This window comes from Podarcis erhardii, assembly GCF_964252035.2.
Source record: "Podarcis erhardii genome assembly, chromosome: Z".
Lineage (NCBI taxonomy): Eukaryota > Metazoa > Chordata > Lepidosauria > Squamata > Lacertidae > Podarcis > Podarcis erhardii.
This window is the reverse complement of record NC_138504.1, coordinates 16005426-16029216: the sequence shown is the minus strand read 5'-3', so window position 1 is coordinate 16029216 and position 23791 is coordinate 16005426. Positions and strand designations below refer to the sequence as shown.

The 23791-nt window shown below is 38.7% G+C and overlaps 1 protein-coding gene across 7 annotated transcripts in view; it reads right to left on the bottom strand.

Moving 5' to 3' along the window:
• Nucleotides 1–23791, bottom strand: part of DIAPH2 (diaphanous related formin 2) — a 358462-nt gene that overhangs the window by 323997 nt on the left and 10674 nt on the right. For 4 of the 7 annotated variants that reach the window (XM_081847906.1, XM_081847907.1, XM_081847902.1 and 1 more), the window contains exons 2-5: nucleotides 14033–14065; nucleotides 11973–12149; nucleotides 10700–10804; nucleotides 3105–3125 (exon numbers count right to left, since the gene is read on the bottom strand). In XM_081847906.1, the coding sequence (XP_081704032.1) occupies nucleotides 3105–3125; nucleotides 10700–10804; nucleotides 11973–12149; nucleotides 14033–14065 (336 nt within the window). The remainder of the gene's footprint in view (nucleotides 1–3104; nucleotides 3126–10699; nucleotides 10805–11972; nucleotides 12150–14032; nucleotides 14066–23791) is intronic. The other 3 variants (XM_081847908.1, XM_081847904.1, XM_081847905.1) reach the window with 2 other exon arrangements.

The following is a 23791-nucleotide window of genomic DNA, read 5'->3' as shown; positions in this document are numbered from 1 at the left end:
CATGACAATTTTTATACAAAGCTTTTAGTACCAGAAAAATCTATACTACAGTTTAATGAAATGTGCCCTTTAAAATGATTAGACAAACTCTGGAAACAGTTTATTTAAGAAATCACAAAATACATAAAATAATTCATGGAAGTAAAGAATTATTTTATGTATCTGGTGATTTCTTGAATTTCTTTGGGATTTAAGCACTCTCAAGTATTTCAAATCTAAACCTTTTGGCAAAATCAAAAACTGGAAGAGGATTTCATTTCATAACTAGAATTCCACTCTTCCACCTACCCTCAGATTAAATTTAACCAATATTTTGAAATATGTAAATTAACTAAGATGATGTAACATGGCAGTTTCTGAAAACCCACTATCCGAAGTCATGCATGCATGTTTGTATGAAACAGGGCATCAGGAAAGGATCCTCCATAAGCAAATAGCACCCTCCCAATAACTACAGCTACGGCACTGGCTAAAGTATGCAGTGATAATTCTATGGCAGAGCTTTCCAAACGTTTCATGTTGGTGACACACTTTTTAGACATGCATGATTTCATGACACGGTAATTCAGTTTTACTAGCCAACCAGAGGCTAGACTAACACCTTTCCAGCCCTGGGAGGAGTGCGGGAAATGTTCACACAACACACCTACACACTGCAGCCAACACACTAACATGTCCTGCGCACAGTTTGGAAAGCTCTATTCTACGGTATCTTCTATCTGAATTCTCTTAAAACTGCTGTTTTTGAGAGATGGCTTTCAAACTCCATTTTCAAAGCCTTTCACCTGAATATTCCTAACCACAGTTCATAGTGGTTAATTCTTAACAGGATTATTGTCTCTCAATTTCTTTTTGCTTGCAGCAACCTATCAGCATTATTCTGTTCATCTTCTTTTGCTATAGACATGCTAATTTAAAGTGCTAAAGCTTGGTTCTGTTTCCTTTAATACAATATTCTGTGATGGAGAACATGAAAGGTGATTCAACAGTCAATTCTTTTAGTTGCTTATATGTAATGAACTATAAAATGGACTGAAACTCTTTTTATAGAGCAAGAAGAATATTTATATTAATGTGAAATAATTTACCTTTTGAGTATATTATGGCTCAGTATTTAAGTTATTCATTTTAGAAGACTAGTATAATACAAACAGAGGAACAAAGCAACCGCTTTGAAATTTTTCAAGACAGTTTCACTGATGTATCTTTGTTACAATGAAAATGTATAACCTACAATACAAATTATTAAAACATACTTCAATCTTCATCTGCAGTATGTCACTTTACTACCTACAGGAGTGTATGTGTTAACATTTCAATAGCTGAAACACTAACATTTTTGACTAGTTTAAGTTCCTAAGAACCAAAACAATTCTATCCTATATGAAGCTAAAGAAAAATCTCAGCCTGTTTTCAGCACACAAGAACTGAACACTGCTTCAAACCTTTATTTCTTGCTCTCTCTTTTTTAAAAAAGCAGGCTTCATTTACTTTGAGAGGCAACAAATTGCACAAAAGCAAAGAAAAATGTTTCAACTGCAGCACTTTGTGCCTGGTTTGCATTTAAACCAGCTTCATTTCTGAAGTGTGTTCTGGAAACACATTCTGAGGAAATTCATTGTTCTACTTTCATGTTTTATTGTGTTAAATCTCTCACTGAAATTATAACTCAATTTTGCACTATGTCTGAATATATAAGGAACTGTCAAATCTGCTCCCAGTGAAGGATTACAGCAGTTCTGCTGGTATGGGGCTCTAATTTCAAATGGCTACCTCCACTACCAGTAGTTCTATTGTCTTCTGCATTGTGCTGTTTGTGTTCACTTTTCACCAAAATCCACCCTAGACCAAGGATGTATATCAAGGAAAGAAATGGCAATAAGCAGCAAGCTCTATAGACAACTAGCTTTAACAGACATTACTACTAAGATTTAAACAATAAGCATTTTTACATTTAAGTCCTAATGTTTATTTATTTCTTAAGTATATATACGACCTTTCTGCCAAGACATGGAAGGCAGATTACTATTTTAACACTAAAACATATGAATGTTATAATATGAACAGTTGGTCAGGGGTTTGGTGGTGGAAGGGACAGTCCAGATGAAATAGGCACTGATGTTGACTAGCTGCCTCCTTTGCTCCTTTGCTCTTTTTCCTTTCCCCAAGGCAGCTGTGACAATGTCATGGAATAATTGCCTTAAAAACCTGTTAAACAGCAATGTGATATATATTATCCTGATTGGGGGAAAGAACAGGATCCGGTCAGCAGGCCAGATTCTGAGCTACCCAACCCCCTGCAGGACACTTTAATAGGTAAGCCAACTTCAGAAACAAAAACTCTTAAGTGTGCTTTCAATTCTTTTCCTTCCTTTCTTTGCCACTCAGCTTGAGTTCAGACTGTTGATGCAAAGAAAAATGTTCCTTTGCAACTTGGATTGAACTCAAGTCAGGCTGCAAAGGAAGATCCCTGTAGCCAATACCAGCAGGGTTCGCAATCAGCACAGATCGGATCAGCATGGATGGCAATCTCTGCTTTCAGCAGGAAGTGGCTGCACTCCAGGGCTTCTGATCTGGAACCACACGGTTCTTGCCTTTCATGATGTAAGATAGTTAGGATATATATGTAAGAAAAATGCAAAAGGTGTGCACTCCCCCCCCCTCCCGCAGTAAGAAGCAAGAAAGCCATTTTCACTGGATACTAGGGGTTGGAGATGGTAACCAAATCCAGCAAATGCTGAATACTATATTCAGGCCCACATCACCCCCCAACCCAAATATCACAATGAGAAGTAATTCATTACTGTCTGACAATAGAAATTACCATTTTCAAACTATTGCACTTGCCATAATGAAGTTTTAATTTTGCTACTTAAGGCTGCATCTGAACTTTAAAAAAGCAGATTTGTTTAGGAAATCTGGAATAAAAAGTTGCATTTTAATGTAAGTATATTGTTCTAAATTTGCATGCCAGAAATGCATTATACATACCAAAGAGACATTCAAGAGGCCAATACAAGTACAATAATTGCAAACAATATGCACATTTTTCCAAGTGTTATATTGTGGATCTGCAAGTGGTGACAGACTACAGTGGTACTCACCGGAACTTTATTTCCGATAATCTGCATGCAGTGATCAACGGAGAGCAGTAATAAGAGATAAATAAAAAAAGCAGAATTAGTAAGCTGAAGCATTTCACACAAGTAGCCAAGAGCTTAGTAGTTAGTAACTGTTAATGATATTTAATGTTAAAACATAGAATATATTCACAGAGTCATTTCAACAAGCTGAAAAACAAAATACAAACTGAATTATAATTGTGTACTTCCAGAACGTTTTAATATGAAGAAATGGACTTATTTGGCTAGGGATATGTTATTTATTAGTTCATGCATACACAATAACTGAAAATGCTTATTTATTAGGCACACATTTAATACCTGCCATCAAAATTAAGCACACTCTTTTGAGTATTGTTTTATAAAAGTGGCATACTGCAGCAAATAACTTAATTTGCAGCAGTACTTTCATTATTTTCCACAAAAATACTGTATTGAGGAGATGCCTGTAATACCAGCATTTTAATTTGGATGGTACTTCACTTGAATTAAAGAAACCCATCTGAATGTTTAAGTGCTTAAATGTAACGCATTGGAGTAATGTTTTTTCCAACATGAAATCTTATGTATTTCTCATCTCAAACTGGGAATTTGTTTTTAGAACTATCAGGGTTCGTGACAGGGGACAAGTTATTGCCCTACATCTCTCCTTTGCACTGATGTCCAAGGACATGGGATTGATTGAAGAAAAATATGCAACCCTGAATTGGGACAAACTAGCACTACACAGTAAATGAATAATTATCTAGCAGGCAGTTATATACAGCTCTTATGGCACATGCAGATTTATGTTCTACAACAATTGTAGAAACATAGTGGCTCCTGTAAGTGGTCCCACCCCCAATTGCCACAAGTGTGTCTGCAGGATGACCTTGCCCGAAGTGGGGGGGGGGGTGTCAGTAACAGCTTTTCTAAACAAGTAAGTTGTCTCACTGCAAATTTTTTTTAGGAAGTGGTCTAACTGTTGTAATCTTATGTAAACTGTTATGTGAAGACCACCTGAAAAGCCGTAGATAAATACCATAAATAAATTAAATAAAAGTGCAACACAGCTGGCCACAACTGCTGGATAATAGTAGAACAGTATTTTGCTATGTACTTAGGCATTCCAACAGTCAATGCAGACAACTGCTATTGCACCAACACTGAGAACTTCGTGGTAGACCTGCCTGCTGCCTCATCAGAAAAGCACAAAGTCAAATTACTACGTAGAGAGCATTTCTGGGTAAAGTAATATTTTTGATTTGCAGAAGGCACCAGTTTTATCCTGAACCCTTGATATAAACCAGATTCCCACCTCACCCTATGTTTTAATGCCTTTCATTTCCTAAGAATGAGCCATAGTCAGGTAATAGAAGCAGTGTCAAAATCAGTATGTCTAAAGCAATGCCCAGTTCTCAAGCACCCACTCTAGTATTTTAACTGATTTAAATATTGAGTTATATTCTGAAAACACACCTAGAAACCTTATGGTGCACAGTGGGTAAAATTTATCTGAAAAATAAATTATAATTTCTCCACTTCCTGTATCCCAAATTGTGCTAGCAGGCCAGTAATTTTGGGAATCAGATACCAGCATGGACACTCACCCACACACCCACAGTTCAAATAATAACACAAGGTACCACTGTACTCCAATTCATACATTTCAAAATACCCAAATAGAGCAGTTTCTGCATATAATTGTAGCAATAGGACTGCTCTATTTGGGTATTTTGAAATGTATGAATTGGAGTACAGTGGTACCTCGTGTTATCAACTTAATTCGTTCTGGAGGTCCGTTCTTAACCCAGAGCCATCCTTAACCTGAGGCAGCACTTTCACTAATGGGGCCTCCCACTGCCGCCGCACCACCGGCACACGGTTTCCGTTCTTATCCTGGGGCAAAGTTCTCAACCCGAGGTACTACTTCCAGGTTAGTGGAGTTTGTAAACCGAAGTGTTTGCAACCCGAAGCGTTTGTAACCCGAGATACCACTGTACTGAATTGGCACATAACAGAGACAGGTAAGGGAGATAACAGATTAATCAGCATCCTTTTTAAAATAAAATCATGCAAACTGTCAAAGTCAGATAAGTGTTATCAGTAAGAGAAGAATGACAACATGCTTCATATAAGGCTGGCTCCAAGCTTAAGGGTCACAGTTAACAGTAATCTGTGCCAGACAGCTGGATTACCCAACTGGGATTGTAGAGGTTGATGGGCAGTGGGATGACAGGTCTTTGAGAGTGGGCTATGTATGTATCTCTTGCACCTTCCCCTCATGTTTTGAGATGTTTTGTTTCAACTCTGCATATATGTTATTTGGGTGCAATGCAAGGCTAAGTTCTGGTGAGACCCCTTGCTAGCCACATTTGTTTCCCAAAGGCATATAAATAAGTATATGCAAATTGCACTTCCACCCCAAGTTTTTAAAGTATGTAGCAACACAGGGTGGGGTGGGGGTGGCTATTTTAATTTCCACAGCACCAAGTATGTAAACATAATTGTAAATAATTAAAATGGTGAGTGGTTCACAGATCCAATCACCCAGCATGGATAGAGAGGGGGCAAGTGTAAGAAATGGGGTGTCAACAGCTGCCCAAGGACCCCTGGTACCAACACCTGTCCTGGCTATCAAAGAAATGTTTTTGAATTCCTTAAGATCAAGGTCACAGTGGAAAATAATGGCAAGTTACTGTACCTCAGTGAAACGTATTCATTTGTTTTTCAAACAGTACTCTGCTCAGTAAGATGCAGTTTGTGGACAACTTTACAGCTGAGATTTTGCTATAAACATTGCCCCCTCTAGCTACACTTTTCTTGGCCTAGAGTTGGCTGGCAGAGTTTGGTTTAGCACCAAGTTCTGAAAAATGTGTTTGGTATACTAACTATTCTTGTGTACTACTAAAAAAATGGTGTGTGCTTTCTCCCTTCTAAAGCAAAGTTGGCATTAAAGTTATTGTACAAAGCACCGCACTTGAAGAAACAGTTGTAGTTATTCATCCTCTGCCCACTCCCCTGCCCACCCCCCAGTCAGATAATGTACAGATTTCTTCCAGCTTTCTTTTCTCTCATCTGAAGAGCTGCTGCATATCAGAATGTTACTTATTAGACTTACATTTCATCTACGCGAAGCATATGCTAAGTTTTGACATAACTGGCAGGACATTAAAAATAAATAAATCTTAAAGTTGGCACACCAAGCTGCTTTACTAATACAGGACAAAAAGCCATGCTACAACCTCTGGAAAAAGTATATCTTTATTATCCAGTGTTCAACATTAACTTTACGATCCTGAGATACATAACCATGCATAATTACCACATGTTTATCCTAATCTGGCCTTTGACATCCAAGATGTATATTTTTAGGACCCACTCTATTCTTGTAATTTGTTTTAGAATGTTTTAATGTTGTATCTTAAATTGTTGTGACCTACTCAGAGCCTAGGGCTTGCTGAACAGAAGGTTGTCTCATGTTATGAGCAGTTTCCAGTTACGAACGGCCCTCCAGAACAGATTAAGTACGTAACACGAGGTACCACTGTATTGTCAGTGCAATAGTATCCATTTGTAGTAAGGTTACTGGTTACTCAGCAACTAAATTACACTCAAACATAGAGCACAGGTACCCACTAAATTTGCAGTTGAACAGGCGAAATAAACTGTAGCACGGAAGACAGTGGCAGTAGATGATCAATTATTCACAGTGGAGAAGGTAAGGGGTCCTTACCCCTAGCCCAGCCCACCACCGCCACCAATTCCTCCTACAATCCTTAGTAATAATGGCTGCTTTGGATCTTTTCTTCGCTCCCAAGGAGATGAAGAGGTCACAGAATTTGGAATCTATGACTGAGCTGCCATCCACCCCAAACTGACTATTGTAAGAGAAGCTTTGGAGCATATGGGGGTGGGGACAAAAGCAGTGATTTGCAGGTGGCTACCAATAAGGGACGCGGGTGGCGCTGTGGGTTAAACCACAGAGCCTAGGGCTTGCCGATCAGAAGGTCAGTGGTTCGAATCCCCATGACAGGGTGAACTCCCATTGCTTGGTCCCTGCTCCTGCCCACCTAGCAGTTTGAAAGCACATCAAAGTGCAAGTAGATAAATAGGTACTGCTCCGGCGACAAGGTAAACAGCGTTTCCGTGCGCTGCTCTGGTTCGCCAGAAGCGGCTTAGTCATTCTGGCCACATGACCCAGAAACTGTACGCCGGCTCCCTTGGCCAATAAAGCGAGATAAGCGTCGCAACCCCAGAGTCGTCCGTGACTGGACCTAATGGTCAGGGGTCCCTTTACCTTTACCCTGGGAACTTAGGGTAAAGGGCAGGTACAAGTAAAATAAATTGGATTCACTAAATTTATCCTGAAAAAACAATATGGTTGATTTACCATAAAAAGGTTAGACTTTAAGGCCACTTAAGTGAACAAAGAAGGATTTTCATCAAGCCTCTCTAGTCCTGGTGTACCCATTATACCTCACTGGCTTATACACACTTAAGCTTGCTCAACATACTTAGTTTCAATGTTCACCAGTGAGAGCAAGGAGTAAGGCTACACTGTATAGCTCACTTCTCATGCACTGTATAAGTGTCTCTAAAAATTGGGCATCATATAGTTGTACATGTAAAGGTTTATTCTGGATCAGGAACCCCAACCTTTCAGAGTTCTAGATCCTAGTGAAGTCCCATTCCCATAGTCCTTACTCTCATGTTGGTCAACACAAAGCAAATAATGCCCCAATTAGGATTTTACTGCTATGTAAAAATAAACTTGAATGGTTATATGAATTATTACAACAAAGTAGTATATTAATGCAAGGTTAGGAACACAGTTCTAATCATTATTTAAAGATGATGATCTTTCCCCATACAAATACATCCTAAAAAATAGCTTTAAACCCTTCACATTATTCTTACCAATAATACTTTTAAATCCTGATGAAGTTCAAGCAAAATATTTTCAGTCTATTATCCTATTTTTTTGTTTTAATGAAGCTGTGAATTGCACAACTGAATTACATTGAGTAAGATGTAATGCCTTCAACTCAGATTTTTAAAGACATGTGTATGAGGCCCGTGTGTCCAATTAGCAAAGTGGCTGCAATGTGTATTTTCACTCATAACAGCTGAGATCAACAAATAAAACAAGTTATTTCAAATAAATTTAGTCATGTGTAGTTTAAGTTTGATTGTGTGTGCTGTTACACTGCCTCAACTTCGGAATTCTCTCCATTCTGCTCCACATTTATACACAAATTGGGCAAACACAAATATAATCTCATTTACTACTTCATTTTAATACATGATTATTCATGCACTGTTATCTGCATTTTGCACTCTGATTTAGTTATGTAGAATGATTATATTTCTGCCTTTAGGTATTTGAAAAATAGTACTGAATATGCAAGCTTGGGTTTCCCAAAGCACTTTACTATAAACAATAACTTGAATACAAAACTGGGAAAAGATTCATTGGAATTTCAAAGTAAAACCGTGCACATCATGTAATTCTACTGAAATAAGGCTAGTGGCAAATTTCACTTATCACTTGGAAACATATTTCTGCCCTTGGATACCCAGGCAAATTAGAAAGCATGCAGCTAGTATGTCTGGATAGTGCTACAATGTGTGACTTAAGTTGACATTCAGCAGCTTGTAAAGGAGTGCCACAAGAGCTGAAGGAACAAATGGATTAGACGTTAACTTCAGGTGGTTCTCGGCAACTGCTATGTATTGTGAATGTTTTCATTAAAAGAAAGCGAGGAAGTGATCAAGAGACATGCATGAAGACATGCATAAAATCTCTTTAACATTGGATTAAACCTAAAATCCTAAATAGTTTTACTCAAAAGCAATCTCTGTTCACTCACTTCTAAGTAACATTTAAGGATAAAGGTGTCTGTCGCACGTATGTTCAAAAATGTTTTAAACGGATACTGTGAAAATGATAAATTCATGCATCCTTTTATTTTCCTATTAAAAGAACAAGTTGGTAAACCACAGATGGAAATCTTCAGACCATCAGACCTCCTCATTTGGGCACAAAATCCAGTTCAGCTAAGCACCTGGCCTACATGACATACAACATCAGGTGTTCAGCAGGTAAAAACCTGGATCAGCCAAAGTGGTTTGCAGGCCCAATCAACAAGCTGTTCAGGGCACCTGCAAATATCTGCACAAAGGACTTCACATGACCCAACAATCTCCTGCTTGTTGGGTCCTGAAAACTCCCTTGCAGAACATTCTACAGTGGGGTCTTGCACAACATTCAGCTGATTGCCGCAGAGAACTCTGATACTTTGCATGATTTCTCAACAAAATGTGTGGGCAAAAAAAGTTAGGTTAGGTAATGTCATTGTGATTAACAGGTGTGTGACCTCAACTGCCTGTCATATTTGGTCCATGGGTGTGGGTGTGTGAAAACAATCTGGTCCACTATAGCTCCGCCAGCTCTGAGGTAGACAACGATCAGCGGGGAAATATACCTAGTAGGGGGAAATGCTTCCTCACTTGTCCATTAACAGAGAACTTCAGCATCATAAGACTTCACCTAAAAAAAAATTAAGAGTTCTTTGCATGCTCATTGAAAGTCAACATTCATTGAACATACAAATATGGTATGCTTATGAAGACACTTAAACTATCCCACTTTCAGACTTGGAATGTGACACTGTGCCCATTTCAAAGTCTAGAAGAGCAGATTACCTAACAAACTATACATATTGTCCCATGAAAAGCAACGGGTTATTTCACGGGAAGGAAAGCTGCAAACTAGAATTTAACAACCTCAATCTAGGTCACTAAAGTGATGTTTTATTATCATTATCATCATCATCATCATCATCAGGTGTTTATTATTTCCCACTACTTCTGCAATTAGAATCACTGGTTAGGTTTCAAAGAACCCTTTATGTATGTATATGAGTGCAGGGAGGTAGTTATTGTGTTGTTTGTTATGTTATTATGTTTGTGTTTTTATACTGTAAACTGCTCTGTGATTCTTGGATAAAGGGTGGTATATAAATTTAATTAATTAATAGTAACAACAACAATAATAATGCAAGCAAAAGTCATTTTTCACAGTAGTTCCTTGCTGCATCAAATAATTTATTGAAGCTGTCCTAATAGGCTGTATATGGGGCTGCCCTTTGAATGAATCAATTTGAAAGCCAGAAACTACAGAAACTAGGACAGTCAGCCAGTACCAAAGAACATGGTTTGAAACTAGGATACTTTTACACCTTGTTTTCAAATTACTATCAGCATCTCCCACATTTGTGGCATTTACTGTGTAAGAGATACTGAGAAAAGCCCTAATGATTATTCTGGAGCAGTGGATTTAGGATACTTAATGGTTTACAGTAAAGACAGCATCATGTTTTAGATTACCAAGCAGTTGTGAAATATGTAATACATTCTAATTAAGGCTTTTATCCATCGTTGAAGGCATTTTAAAGGATTTTATGAAGAAAGCTTTGTAAGCACTCTAGGAAGGATAAACTGAAGCAGAAATCTGAAGATTTGAGTTGAAACTGCAGATGATGTTAAGAGTATTAGTCTGACCTATCTTTGAGGGTGGGAGACTTCCTACTTACAGATTTGGCAGTTGCAGAAATGTACTGGACAACCATCTCACGTTTTGTGGTCAAGTCCTTATTCCGTAAAGGCGCTTTTCGTTCTTCATTCAGGTTCATGTCTTCCTGTAAGTAAATAATCATAACATTGCCAGGATTGGATTAATATTTCATAGTTTCAGTTAATCTTCATGAGTACAGATGCTAAGAATTGCTCTATGTTTAAAGAGAAAGGAGGGATGACTGGTTTACTCTAGACAGGCTATTTCACATCATCATCCTAAACTATCTGTTTATATGAACAACATTAATGCACAATTTCCAGCATGCTCATATACACACATGCTCAATGCTAAGCAACAGAATGCAACAAGTCCAGTAGTGCAGTTAACTGCCCAAGTAATAATTTGGGGTCTACCTCTTCACTCACATCTCAGTAAAACAAAATAAACTATGTTTTAATGTGAGCATGCAGTGCCCTGGTGCACACAGCTGGAATTTTGGCCATTTCACTCCTCTCTTGGTGCACCTATGAGGAAACAGGTTAGAGTCTGGTTTGTTATGTGGAAACCCAAACTTATATTTAGTTTCTCAAAAAGACCACAAATAGTAAGCAATTTTTAAAAAATTGACTTACCACTTGTGTGGAGAAAAAAGAAACCACAAACCCATGTTCAAATGCAGTAACAACCTTAATTCTGGTCTGTTCCCTCCCTGGCAACAAAATATCAGGAGCAGAGAAGGTCCCATGCTTTCATCAGTGTGCATCAGCACATTCACATTAAAATACAGCTTATTTTAACTATTTTAAAATGTTTCATGTAAACCAGGCCAGATACAAACATCCTTCCATGATAACATTCCAGGTAAGGAAGCAAGCAATGACCTTGAGAAAGACAGTGAGAATTGTCTCTCTATGATGACAATAGTTTTCCTAACCATAATCTGCATATACTGTTCATTCATTAGGCATCTCCACCACACTACAACTCCTAGCCACTGATTTATCTCAAAAAACCCCAACAATTTTGGGGTAACATCCCCATGGCAACTGAAACGTGCCTTCCAGTCCTCTATCCAAGACAATCAAATTAAAATGTATGTTGGAATATTCACACACTAATGTATCTCCTTCTCATTCACTATTTAATTAGTGTCTGCATTGGTCTTGGAGCAAGGATTAACCGTTTTGCTCAGAAGCTCAATAACAGAGTTACGACAACTGATAACACAGAAGTCTAATTTTATGTATTGTTCACAATACAAACACATGCTTGTCAAGCAAAAAGCTTACCATCATTTTTTCAAACAAATCCATAACTTCTTTTTCTGATAAATTCATTGAACGTTCATCAAATAGTGGCTGAGCCACTGGCAATTCATTTATAGAAGCCTGGGAGTCAATGGGGTGCTGAATGAGAAGTTTCTCCTTTTTGACGCCCGATTTCCTAAAACTGGTTATTCTGTCACGCTGCAGAAAGAACACAAATACTTTCTATTAGGGGTAACATATAAGAGAAAATCATTTACTTCCACTTTGCATGCTAAAATTAATAATCGTGCTGAAGATAAATAAGCCATACAGATACAATTCTGAGACTGTACTTCAGAGCTTTGTTTTGCCTAATCATGGGGTGTACTCCCCTTTAAAATGCAATATTTCTCTACAGAATATAATGTACAATTTGTCTATTTAAATCAGATGCAATTTTAGTCCAAATAATGTGGTGCATAGCATCACTTGCCTAGAAACAGGGCAATGTGTAGTCTTTTAAGTTCAGAGTCTCAAAATTCTCAACCAAGATAGCTCAAAATAGCTCAGAATTTGGTTTAAGAAAAAGTGAAATCTAAATCTGTTAAGTCAGACAACTGGAGAAAATATGCTCATTTTGTATAAAAGTATTTTGCTACTAATCAGGAAAATCTGGATCTGACTGGGATTTCAGAAGATATTACGCATCCTTTTTGAACCGTATTTTCCCCGCAGCCTTTCATGCTAGAAATCACCATGTAAGGATGAGTTTCCAAAACTAAACTCTATGCTTGTGTTCACAGATTTGTAATGTATACAGCTCTATCTATATAGGTAAGCATTCAAAGTCTTCAGGTAATATCCAGTTCTCAACTACAAACCAGAGGACGGCTGAACTGGATATATCCAAAATGACAGAGCCATGGATTACTTAATTATGTTCATGATAGGCTTGGATCAAAACATCTTAAAAGTCACTCTAGGTTTAAGTACAGTCTCTTTTTTAGGATTCATCAGACAAACAAGTTAGCTGTTATATTGCTTCAAGATCTTTTACAAGCATTAGCTGAAGGGAACGTTAAGCAGCACAGAATTGTCAGTAAATGGTTTAGTAGATTTCTTCTCTGTGCAAGTACTGCATGCAAGCTTGCATATTCAACAGCCACTACTTCTCCTACTGGATGGTCTTACAGGAAGCATGGGACAAAGTTTTGCTTAAAATGAATTAACTGGATACAACCCAGTTATGTGAGAGATGGGTAATATTGGAGCTCTACAGGAAATGCTTTCCACCCTTGTTCTCCATGCACATAAAATGCAAAATTACAGAGGTAGTCTATTTCTTCAAAGAATACAATAATTTGTAATATCCATTATAATGGATGTGTTCTTTAGCATACTTTAATAACACTTATTAAGTATTCATTATAATGGACGTTACCTGTGGCAAATATATCATGAGTGATATAGAAAGCAGGGGTTTGTGGCACATTTTGATAGGAGCTATAGAGCTCATATACCAACAGAAAGGCTACAGTCAGGCAAGACTACAGGCACCTTAGGAGGTTATAAGTTAGATGCAAATACCACATCAAGGGATAGAGAGGTAAATGCTACCTCAGACTCTGGACTTGACTTGTAATGCACTTGCCAAAATGATTAGCCACCACTGCACTGGAGTGTTACAGGGTGCCACATGTCATATTACTAATGAGAGAGACAGTATCTACATCTGAAAGTCTTTGACAGCATCAGGGTTGAAAGGATTAAAAGGAGGAAAGTATCAGGGAAAGTAGTTATTTAAAACCAAATAGGCAAGAAATAGCTTTTCCAAAGTTTGTTCCCTTATAGCAAGAACAGTGAACCTATGGCCCTTCAGGTGTTGCTGGAACACAACCCCCTTAATCCCTAGACACTGGTAATGCTGACTGGAGCTGATGGGAGTCAGGAGTCCAACATGTAAAGGAAAACAGCTTCCTCAGTCTTTCCTTACATGGTGGAACACTTCACAATATTCATGTCCCACTGGTCATAATTACTCTTATGCAGCAGAAGCAGCATGCACTAGAAAGAGACACAAACCCAGCACATAAGACTCTTACCATATCATCTGCCAAAGTTTTTATCTGAAGATTCTAGTTAATTTTTTAAAAAAAGAAGAAAAGAAAACAGCATATTACCCAACATACCTTTTGAAATTAACATGAAGTTCCCAAAGCTTGTTTTTTACTTGTTTCTAAAGCTTTTTTCATTATTTTCTCACAAAATGCTTTCATACCAGGTATAACGCATTTAAAGCCAGCACTACCAAATTTTATATTGACTGTATGTTACTAGTATACCATATCACTTGAACCTCGTTTTGACATTACTGTATCATTGTCAAAACAAAAAGAAATTGGGTGTTGGGTGTTAACAGAGAAAAATAAATAGCATCTAATACAACATTACATTGGACTGAACACACAGCAAAATATTTATACACAATACAGGACAGTCTTTGACTAAATAAATAAACTGCTTAGGCAGCACTGTGGTTCACACCTTTTTAGTCACCAAACAAAGCTTTGTTCAAAAAGTTTGAAGAAAACCTCTGAACTATATGATACTCTAAATATATAACAAGTGACAAAGACAAGGACAATATTCTAGCCAGTCCTTGTTATAGGTTTGTCTAAGGAGCTTTCTGGCTGGGTTGGTTGACAGTGAGAAAGAAGATGATATTATGAGCTGTGTGAAGCTTTTCCTATCCTCATCAGAAGGCTTTCATTTCCTGGTAAAACCTTATTTTATTGTTTGAAGAATGGCCCAGAGATTTGACTTAAGAGAAAATCAGCTTGTGAGGCATGAGCAGCATCTTACACACTTTACTTAGTACAGGACATACCAAACGTACAGTCCCTCAAAATATGATGTAGCACTCTTTATACTTATACTTCCAATGATTTATCACAGAAATAAAATGGCTCAAGGCAACTGTGGATGAAGTTATTGTCCCCTTATAGTGCTAATAGAAACACGGACATTATCTTAATACAGTGGTAAAGGTAAAGGGACCCCTGACAATTAGGTCCAGTCGTGGCCGACTCTGGGGTTGCAGTGCTCATCTCGCTTTATTGGCTGAGGGAGCCAGCGTACAGCTTCTGGGTCATGTGGCCAGCATGACTAAGCCGCTTCTAGTGAACCAGAGTACTTAATTCGTTCCGGAGGTCCGTTCTTAAGCTGATACTGTTCTTAACCTGAAACACCACTTTAGCTAATGCGGGCTCCCGCTGCTGCCGCGCCACCAGAGCATGATTTCTGTTCTCATCCTGAAGCAAGGTTCTTAACCCGAGGTACTATTTCTGGGTTAGCGGAGTCTGTAACCTGAAGCGTATGTAACCTGAAGCGCATGTAACCCGAGGTACCACTACATAATAATAAATTTTATTTATAACCCGCCCTCCCCAGCCAACACCGGGCTCAGGGCAGCTAACACCCGATATAAAAACAAATTGTTTGAGATACAACTTAAAAAACAAGATTAAAATACATTAAAATGCAGCCTCATTTCAATGGAAACTCAAATCAAAAACTTTTTGGGGGGTGAAAACGTCAAGTCTTCACCAAGGCTAACTATCCAAACTGCTCCTACAAGGGCCAGAAAAAAGCCAGGGAAGTCCCCAAATAGGAATTCTATCACAGGAGGAGAAAGGAAAAAAGAAAGAAAGAGGGGGAGGGAATCAAATTTATTCCAAGCCAAAGACCAGGCAGAACAGCTCTGTCTTAGGCCCTGCAGAAAGAAATCAGATCCTGCAGGGCCCTGGTCTCATGAGACAGAGTGTTCCACCAGACCGGAGCCACTGTTGAAAAGGCCCTGGCTCTGGTTGAGGCTAATCTGACTTTCTTAGGGCCCGAGACCTCTAGGGTGTTGCTATTTATGGACCTTAAGGTCCTCCGTGGGGTATACCGGGAGAGGTGGTCCCATAGGTACGAGGGTCCTAAGGCATGAAGGGCTTTAAAGGTCAAAACCAGTACCTTAAATCTGACCCTGTACTCCACCGGGAGCCAGTGCAGCTGGAAAAGCACTGGGTGAATAAGCTCCCATGGCAGAGACCCCGTGAGGAGCCTCGCTGCAGCATTCTGCACCCACTGGAGTTTCTGGGACAGCTTCAAGGGCAGAATTACAGTAGTCAAGCCTGGAGGTGACCGTCGCATGGATCACTGTGGCCAGGTTGGGGCAGGAAAGGTAAGGGACCTTTATTTTTACAGCGTTATTCTGGATAAAACTTATTGGCCTTTTGGCTAACATCAAGTGTAATATACTAGGTTTATTATACAGTGGTGCCTCTCAAGACGAAATTAATTTGTTCCGCAAGTTTTTTCTTCTTGCGAGTTTTTCGTCTTGCGAAGCACAGTTTCCCATAGGAATGCATTGAAAATCAATCAATGCGTTCCTATGGAGACCGTCCGGGGACAGAGGGGAAGCGCCGCGCGCCTTCCCCTCTGTCCCCGGAGATTGCGGGCCTGGCAACGGGGAGAAGCGATCTTCTCCCCGCTGCCCCTTGCTTCAAAAGAGGTCCGGGGACAGCGGGGAAGACGCGCTGCGCTTCCCCGCTATCCCCGGAGCTTGCGGGGCAAGCTTCGTTTTGGGAAGCAAGCCCATAGGGAGATGCGTCTTGCGAAGCGGCTAAGAAAACGAAAAACTCCTTCGTCTAGCGAGTTTTTCGTTTTCCGAGGCGTTCGTCTTGCGGGGCACCACGGTATGAGGTACTTGAGTTCACTTAGTATTGTTTTACCTGGTTCTCTCTCTCTTACAGACACACTAAAGTATATAAGGATTGACACATTTTGGAATTAGATTCTTCTCTCCCACATTATAGCCCTGAACTCAAAATTCATTACATACACATACACTCAACACTACTTTTTCATATAACAGTTTAGATCTAACTATGGAACTCATGCTGTATTCTAATTATCCTAAGTGTACTCACCAATAGACACATTTCACTAAATTTTGCTTGTTACTGCCAAGTAAATTATGTTGGAGATGTTGTTCATTTAAGCAACTGGTTTTAATGTGCTTTATACACTAATTTAAATTGTAAAAATATTGATACTTCACTTTTAGGTCTATTGCAAACAAGGACCAAAGCTATTACAACTTGTGTTTCCTTATTTTTAACAATGACCAAATAACTTATCCAATGACAAAACAAGTCTTTAGTGTTCAATCAATGATACCATGTGAAAGTATACATGTCAAGCTGTTACCAGTCAATTATTGCAGTTAGTGTCCCTGAAGTATATCTTTTACTGATGTTTAGCTCCATTAACAGTCTGAACTCTAATCTTCCTGTAATGGCAGAATTGATATGAGGAACTTGGGACTAAAATTCATCTTACTCACAAGACTACAAAGTTTCTGAAAAACATATGATCCCAAACTATTCAGAAAACTGAATATTTATATGGGCAGGAATAGTTTGCCTATTGTAATTCATTTCTCTAAGGCAGCCAGTCCCAACCTTGGATCCCCAGATGTTGTTGGACTACAACTCACATCATTCCTGACCACTGGCCCTGCTAACTAGGGATGATGAGAAAGGCTGCTGTAAAGAGTACATCCTTAATAACCAAAAAGCATCTGCATTATTTCAACACTGTCCAGTTTGAAAAAAAACCTCTAAAAACCGCGACACAAAAATCACCTGCACCCCAATTTTGGCATATTTTTATTGAAACTTTTCATCATACAATACACTGGTACCTCCGGTTGCACATGGGATCCGTTCTGGAGCTCCAGTCGGATCCCTAGGTGTGCATATCCGGTGCCGCTGCTTCTGCGCATGCGTGCAGTGCGCTTCTGCACATCACAAAACCCAGAAAAATACTTTCTGGTTTGCTGCGCACATATCCCAAAGGATACAGAACTGAAGGTGAGCATGAGTAGAGGTACCACTGTACAATTAAAAAAAACTACTATAAATAAAAATAAAAAAGGAAAGGAAAAGAGAAAGAAAAATACAAAGCCCTCTCTCAAAAGTAGATCTTAACCTTTGTCTCACACAGAAGAGGGTGGATCCTCCCAGCTCTCGCCTGGGAGCTTCCGTTTCTTCTCCTAGCCTCTTCTCCTGGAAGATAGTCCCTTCTCTGTGTCTCACACAGCACTTTTCACAAGCCAGCCATCCCCTTCATACCCACACCCCAATTTTGAACTCTCTGGTGGAAGCAGAGGAGAAAAGGAAGACTATGTTCAAGTTTACACTGTCCTTCTGGCTCTCCATTATTATTTAAAGAAAATGCTTTGCTAAATTTCAAATTCTGTAGCGTGCATGAAGTACAGTACATAGCTTGCAACTATTATAAAATGAATCTACTAAAAATACTATTAAAGCTACAGCACCAGTAAACCCATCCAAGTATACAACAGCTTCATTTAAGAAATAATTTTAAAAAGGCTTAGTTTAACATACTGTATTAAATTCAGTGGCAAGCAGCTCTACCACATGGAATTAACTTCAACTGACCACTAGGAGTCTCCACAGAACTAACAACCGTGAAACATTTGATGAGGAAAGTGCAAGAGCAGGAAGATTAGGGCAGCATTTCTGAGCAACCACACCCACAGCTTCTAAAGAAGAGGAAAACCACAAGGACAAGAAAGTGGGAGCACACAATGGTATACAAAGCACCAAGAGAGTATACTTTGCTTAACCACTAAGCATGTAACTGGCAGGACAGCAAATGGTCTAATTAAACCTTCTAGCTGAAGCATAGGTTTGTAACTAGTTTGAAGTGATGCCTGTGGTTTTCCTAGGTATACAGCAAGGCACGTTCACTCTAATAAACAAATTACTGGGCCCACGTTAGATGTATCTCACACAGAAGGCAAGAACATATAAAGAGTCTAATTTCAAAAACATCCAAACTCAAGACCTAGGAGAAATTGTTGCTGTCCCCTGACATCTTCCACCTGAGGCAGCAATCATCCAAATTCTGATCAAATGTTACACCACCTACAGAGCAGCACACAATGCTATGCGTTTAGTTGCATCTAACACTAATGTTCTTATAGCAGAGATGGTTCCATGCATGTTTCAAAGTCCTAATTTAAAAGTAGAATTTAGAAAATTTAAAAGTAGAAATTACACTTGGAAATTATCTTAGCATATAAATTAAGTAAGTAATAATAGCTTTGCACATTTTGAGGTGCTTAATCTCACAGAAAGACAATTAAGAATTATTGTGTTATTTTAAACTTATTTTGCATATGTGTAACAGTACACTATTTTGTACTACTACCAACCACCAACAAGTCTATTCACATGAGGATAACCTCATCACATGCAGATGCTACAACTGAAAGAAGCACCCAAATTATCATTTTGATGATGAGAACATCAAATAAGACAGATAAGACTGTTCTCCTTTAGCTGCCTGCTGAAATCTTTTCTGGTTGGATGGGCCTATTCAGACACATAATTTGGGTATATTTTTATTACCGGTACTTACGTGGATGCTGCTCTGGAGTTTTCCAGGAGGAAGGGTGTGATATATAAATTTAAATAAATAAATAAATAATGCATGCTCTGGCCATACTTGTGAGGCAAGTTGCTTGTTAGGTGACTAGAATGACTAGCAGATGTTCTAAAGGAAAGCTAATGATCAGAACATAGCTAGAGATATTTGAGCATTTTGAATGGAAGAGGCCAAGATAATGTGGAAGCTAAGGAAAGGGGGTGAGTGTAAGGTGTGTGTGTTTCACAAAACCATTTGGGGGGCAGAGTCAGAATGCCCTGGGGGTGGAATGCAAAACTCTCCAAAAATGTAGTATACAATAGCAGATATGCTACTTGACTACCCCTATGTTCTACTTGTGTATAAATAATCCAAGTAGTGCTGCCCATGGAACTTCTCACTACTCAAAGAACTGGAGAACACAAAACAATATGATAGTTGTCCGAATATACACTAAGTTAAAGTTTTGTTACCATTCACAAACAGCACGTTCTAAAATTCAAAACATTTCCATATGCCAGATGTGACTGTAGACCCAACTCCTGGGAAATATAAGTACTTGTAGTGATCAGTTGTCTAAAAAGTATGTCCAGTGTCCATCTACTGTAGAGGATGAAAATCTGTCCCTTGCTAGCAGATATGCTAGAACTCACAGGGTCCCAAAAGAAAGGATTCGTCCATTTGATCCAAACATAGGATTTCCAAAGCTTCTAAGCCAAACCTAAAGCTTCACAAAAAGCATATGACCTCTTCCTTGGACAGTATCACTTCAGAATGCAGATAGATCACATGCTAAAATACAATCCCATGTAAGAATACTTTCACACACAAAACCAGCCCACTGGCTTCAGTCATCCTCCACAACATAATAGCTGTTTTCAGAATCCTAGGGGGTAATTCAAAACCACAACACTAAAAATTCAGAAAAGGCACCACCAGTCAAGAGAATGCCAACATGTTCAATGAACAGTATCAATAAAGCCAATAGAAACAAGATTTCCTTCAGAAAACAGAAATCTTGTTCAAATAAGGAGGAAAAGGAACACAAACTCTGGCAAAAGAAACACAAGCAGGAAATAAGAAAAAAAACAATTTGAGGAGCACATCACTAAAAACAAAAAGGCCAACAATGACAAGGTATTTACATGCATTAGAAGCAGGAAATTGCCAATGGAAGTCACTGGACCTTTGAACAACAAGGAAATCAAAAAAGGAAGGAAGAGGCAAATATTAAAATGGCAAGTACGATTCAGTGTTAGCATATGTAAACTAATGCATATATATGTTTATAAGATCTGAACTTGTAGTAACTAACCAGGAAAGAGACCCTAGACTTGTGATGGATGTCAGTGAAAATGCTGACCCAATAGATAGCAGCTGTGAAAAATGCAAATGATGTTAATGACCCAAATCAAAACATTGTTATACCAATCACTCAATATTCTCAGTGGAGAGGATACATTAAGTAATATGTTTGAATGTTGAATATGCAAGTGTATTTGTAGAGACAATGGGTAGAACAAACACTATTAGAAACACTGCTGGATAAGTGTTTAATGGTCATTGTATGTGTATTTGTTTAAAAACCAATTATTATTTTTTTAAGGCAAACTCTATGTTAAGCAAAGTTGGCAACCCTTAAAGGCTGTCCCTTTACCTGCAAGGTATGATTTCAAACCATGTGATCAAAAATGGACAGCCTGACATTACTGTGACATGAGGTGCCCGAGAGGTAGCTGGCACTGCCCACTTGTCAAACCAAGCCCTTGGGAGTAAGGGAAAATAAAGATCTGGCTGGCAGGCCTAATCCAGTCCTGCCTTGTTTAAAAGGCAGCCTAATTCCTTCACTCATCCTGTAGTTTTGAGGTTCATTTTCATGGCATGAAACGAACTCCTGATCACTTTCATGCTCATTGATATGGTTCCAAACTAAAGAAAAACCCTATTTCAGGAATACTAAAATATAATAGACTGCAGCCCCAAGATTCTTTGCTGTTCCCATTTATGACTCTTACATGATCGTTTAAGACTACAATCCTACACTTACCTTGAAGTCTCACTGAATTCAATAATACATACTTCTGAATGTGCATGCATATGAGTGTACTATATAGAAAGTCTGGGACCTGACATGCTCTGAAAGTATTTGCTGCCTATGTTTCTTTGTAAAGTTGGTAAACTTGGTGTGGATTGTGGAGCCATTTGGGTGGGGAGGCACCAAATCCACACACAGAGCCTCTTGACATAAATTACTATCCATACTGAAAAATCTGCAATTTCCCGTGTTTCAGTCTCTGCAACTCTCAAAATGACTCAGATTAAGTAACCTTCTACAATATAGACACATGTTGGTTTGTGTTCAAAAATGTTACAGGCAAATATTTTTTATATGCTTCGATGGAATCTACACACACATAAAAACATTCTGAAAATGCTTTTATTAAACTGAAAAAACAGCCATAGTAAGCATTCATTCCAATGGACACTTAAACTTATTTATATTCTGAAATGTTTGTTGTGGTTGTTCCAATATGTTGTCTAGCTAATGTCAGCTACAGCAAACAGAACCAACAATATATGGAAGAATTTGGTCATAATTTGTGCCAACATGGAAACCAACTCTCATGAATTCATTACTGATAGCATAGTATCAACATATATTTATACTTTGCTCAGTGAAGTCTGCATAAAACTCACTATTTTCCTATGCTACATCTGTACTTAAATTATTGTTCATTGGTTTAATTTACCACCAGTTAGAGAAGTAACAAGGATCCAAAGCTGGTGGAGTTCTGCAAACTGTTCTGAACGACTATCTCTTACTCTGTTTATAGAGATTTCTGCCTTCAGTTGAGTACAATAAACCAATTGTTGTGTACTTTAGTTTTTTTCTGATATGTGCACCATCCATAGTTCCAGAAGCTTACTGGAATATTTTTTTAAGGGGAAATTATTGGGTTGTTTTTGTTATGTATTTTCTGTTTTTTATATGTGATTTTATGTCATGAACTACCCTGAGATCTATGGGTATAGGGTTGTATATAAATTTTATAAATAATAATACAGAAACATGTCATTCAAATGACATTCATATGTGCATCAAGACATTCAGTAACTTTTAAGCAATTCCAAGAGAAACTAATGGGCTAAATACAGCCCATTCTTACACATGCTTACCCACGAAGCCGAAGTACTATCACCAAACTGTTTAAAATGTAAAATGAAGTTCAATATAAATGTAAACTAATGCACATTAGGGAAATATATATATAATTTCACATATACACTGACAGGGTCAGAACAGATGGTAGCTAACCAGGAAAAGAATCTTAAGGTCTGACCATATCCATCAAAGCTGAATGATGGAAGATTGAGGCCAGAGAAAAGGAAGTAATTCACTACCATCATTAATTATTATTCTTCATTAACATTTGCAATGCAGGAAGGGTTTGCACATTAGACTTCTACCATTTACATCCAGATGTGTTTCCCAAAGTGGGCGATAATGGCCCCTGGGGGGTGCTGGAATGATCCAGGGGGTGGTAGTAGCCTCAGGTGTAACTGGGGGGGGGGTGCTGAAAAGGGGCAGTGGACACATAAGAAAATTGTGAAAAACCATTTGTACAGTACATGTTTCATCTGTTGTGAAATGACGCTTACTGCCAGATCTCCCCTGGAACCAGTGGTCATGCTGGACCAAAGGGGTATTACCTGGGCTTCAGTATACCCTTTTCCGATTCACCCAGGCCCAGGAAGTGGCTCACAGCTTACCTGCCTGTTGGGCCAATGACAGGCGGCAGTGGCACAAGCCCTAACACTGGGCAGATCAACTGAGCCAGCAGGCTTCACTCTAGTCCGCCACGTGGGTTTTTAATCTGGGAGCCTAGTCCACCTCCTCGGCCAGTTTTGAAAAATTGTTTGTACATGTTTCAACAGTTGTGTAATGACACTTACCGCTGTGTCTTACTTATAACAACATCTTTATGTACTATGTTGTAGGATGTAGGTAGAAATATAGATACATAAAAGAACACAGATTTGTCACTGCATCTTTGTTTGTTTGCTTGCTTAAAGAAGGTAGATTTCCAGAGAGGCACTGAATTTTTTTCCCCTGAAAATGGGGTGGTAGGCCAAACAAGTTTGGGAACCTCTGATCTAGATGGAAAGCAGTATTAACCCATATTACCAGTATTAGAAATTCTCTATTAGACGCAGCATGTTTTTTGACTGTCATGGGTACAATTGCGACCACATGGAGATCTCTGGATGCCAGGTTGGCATCTGACAACTCCATCTGCCTGGCACCTCCAGTTTTCATAAGCAAGTAAGTAGAAGCTTATTTATTGCATTATATCCTA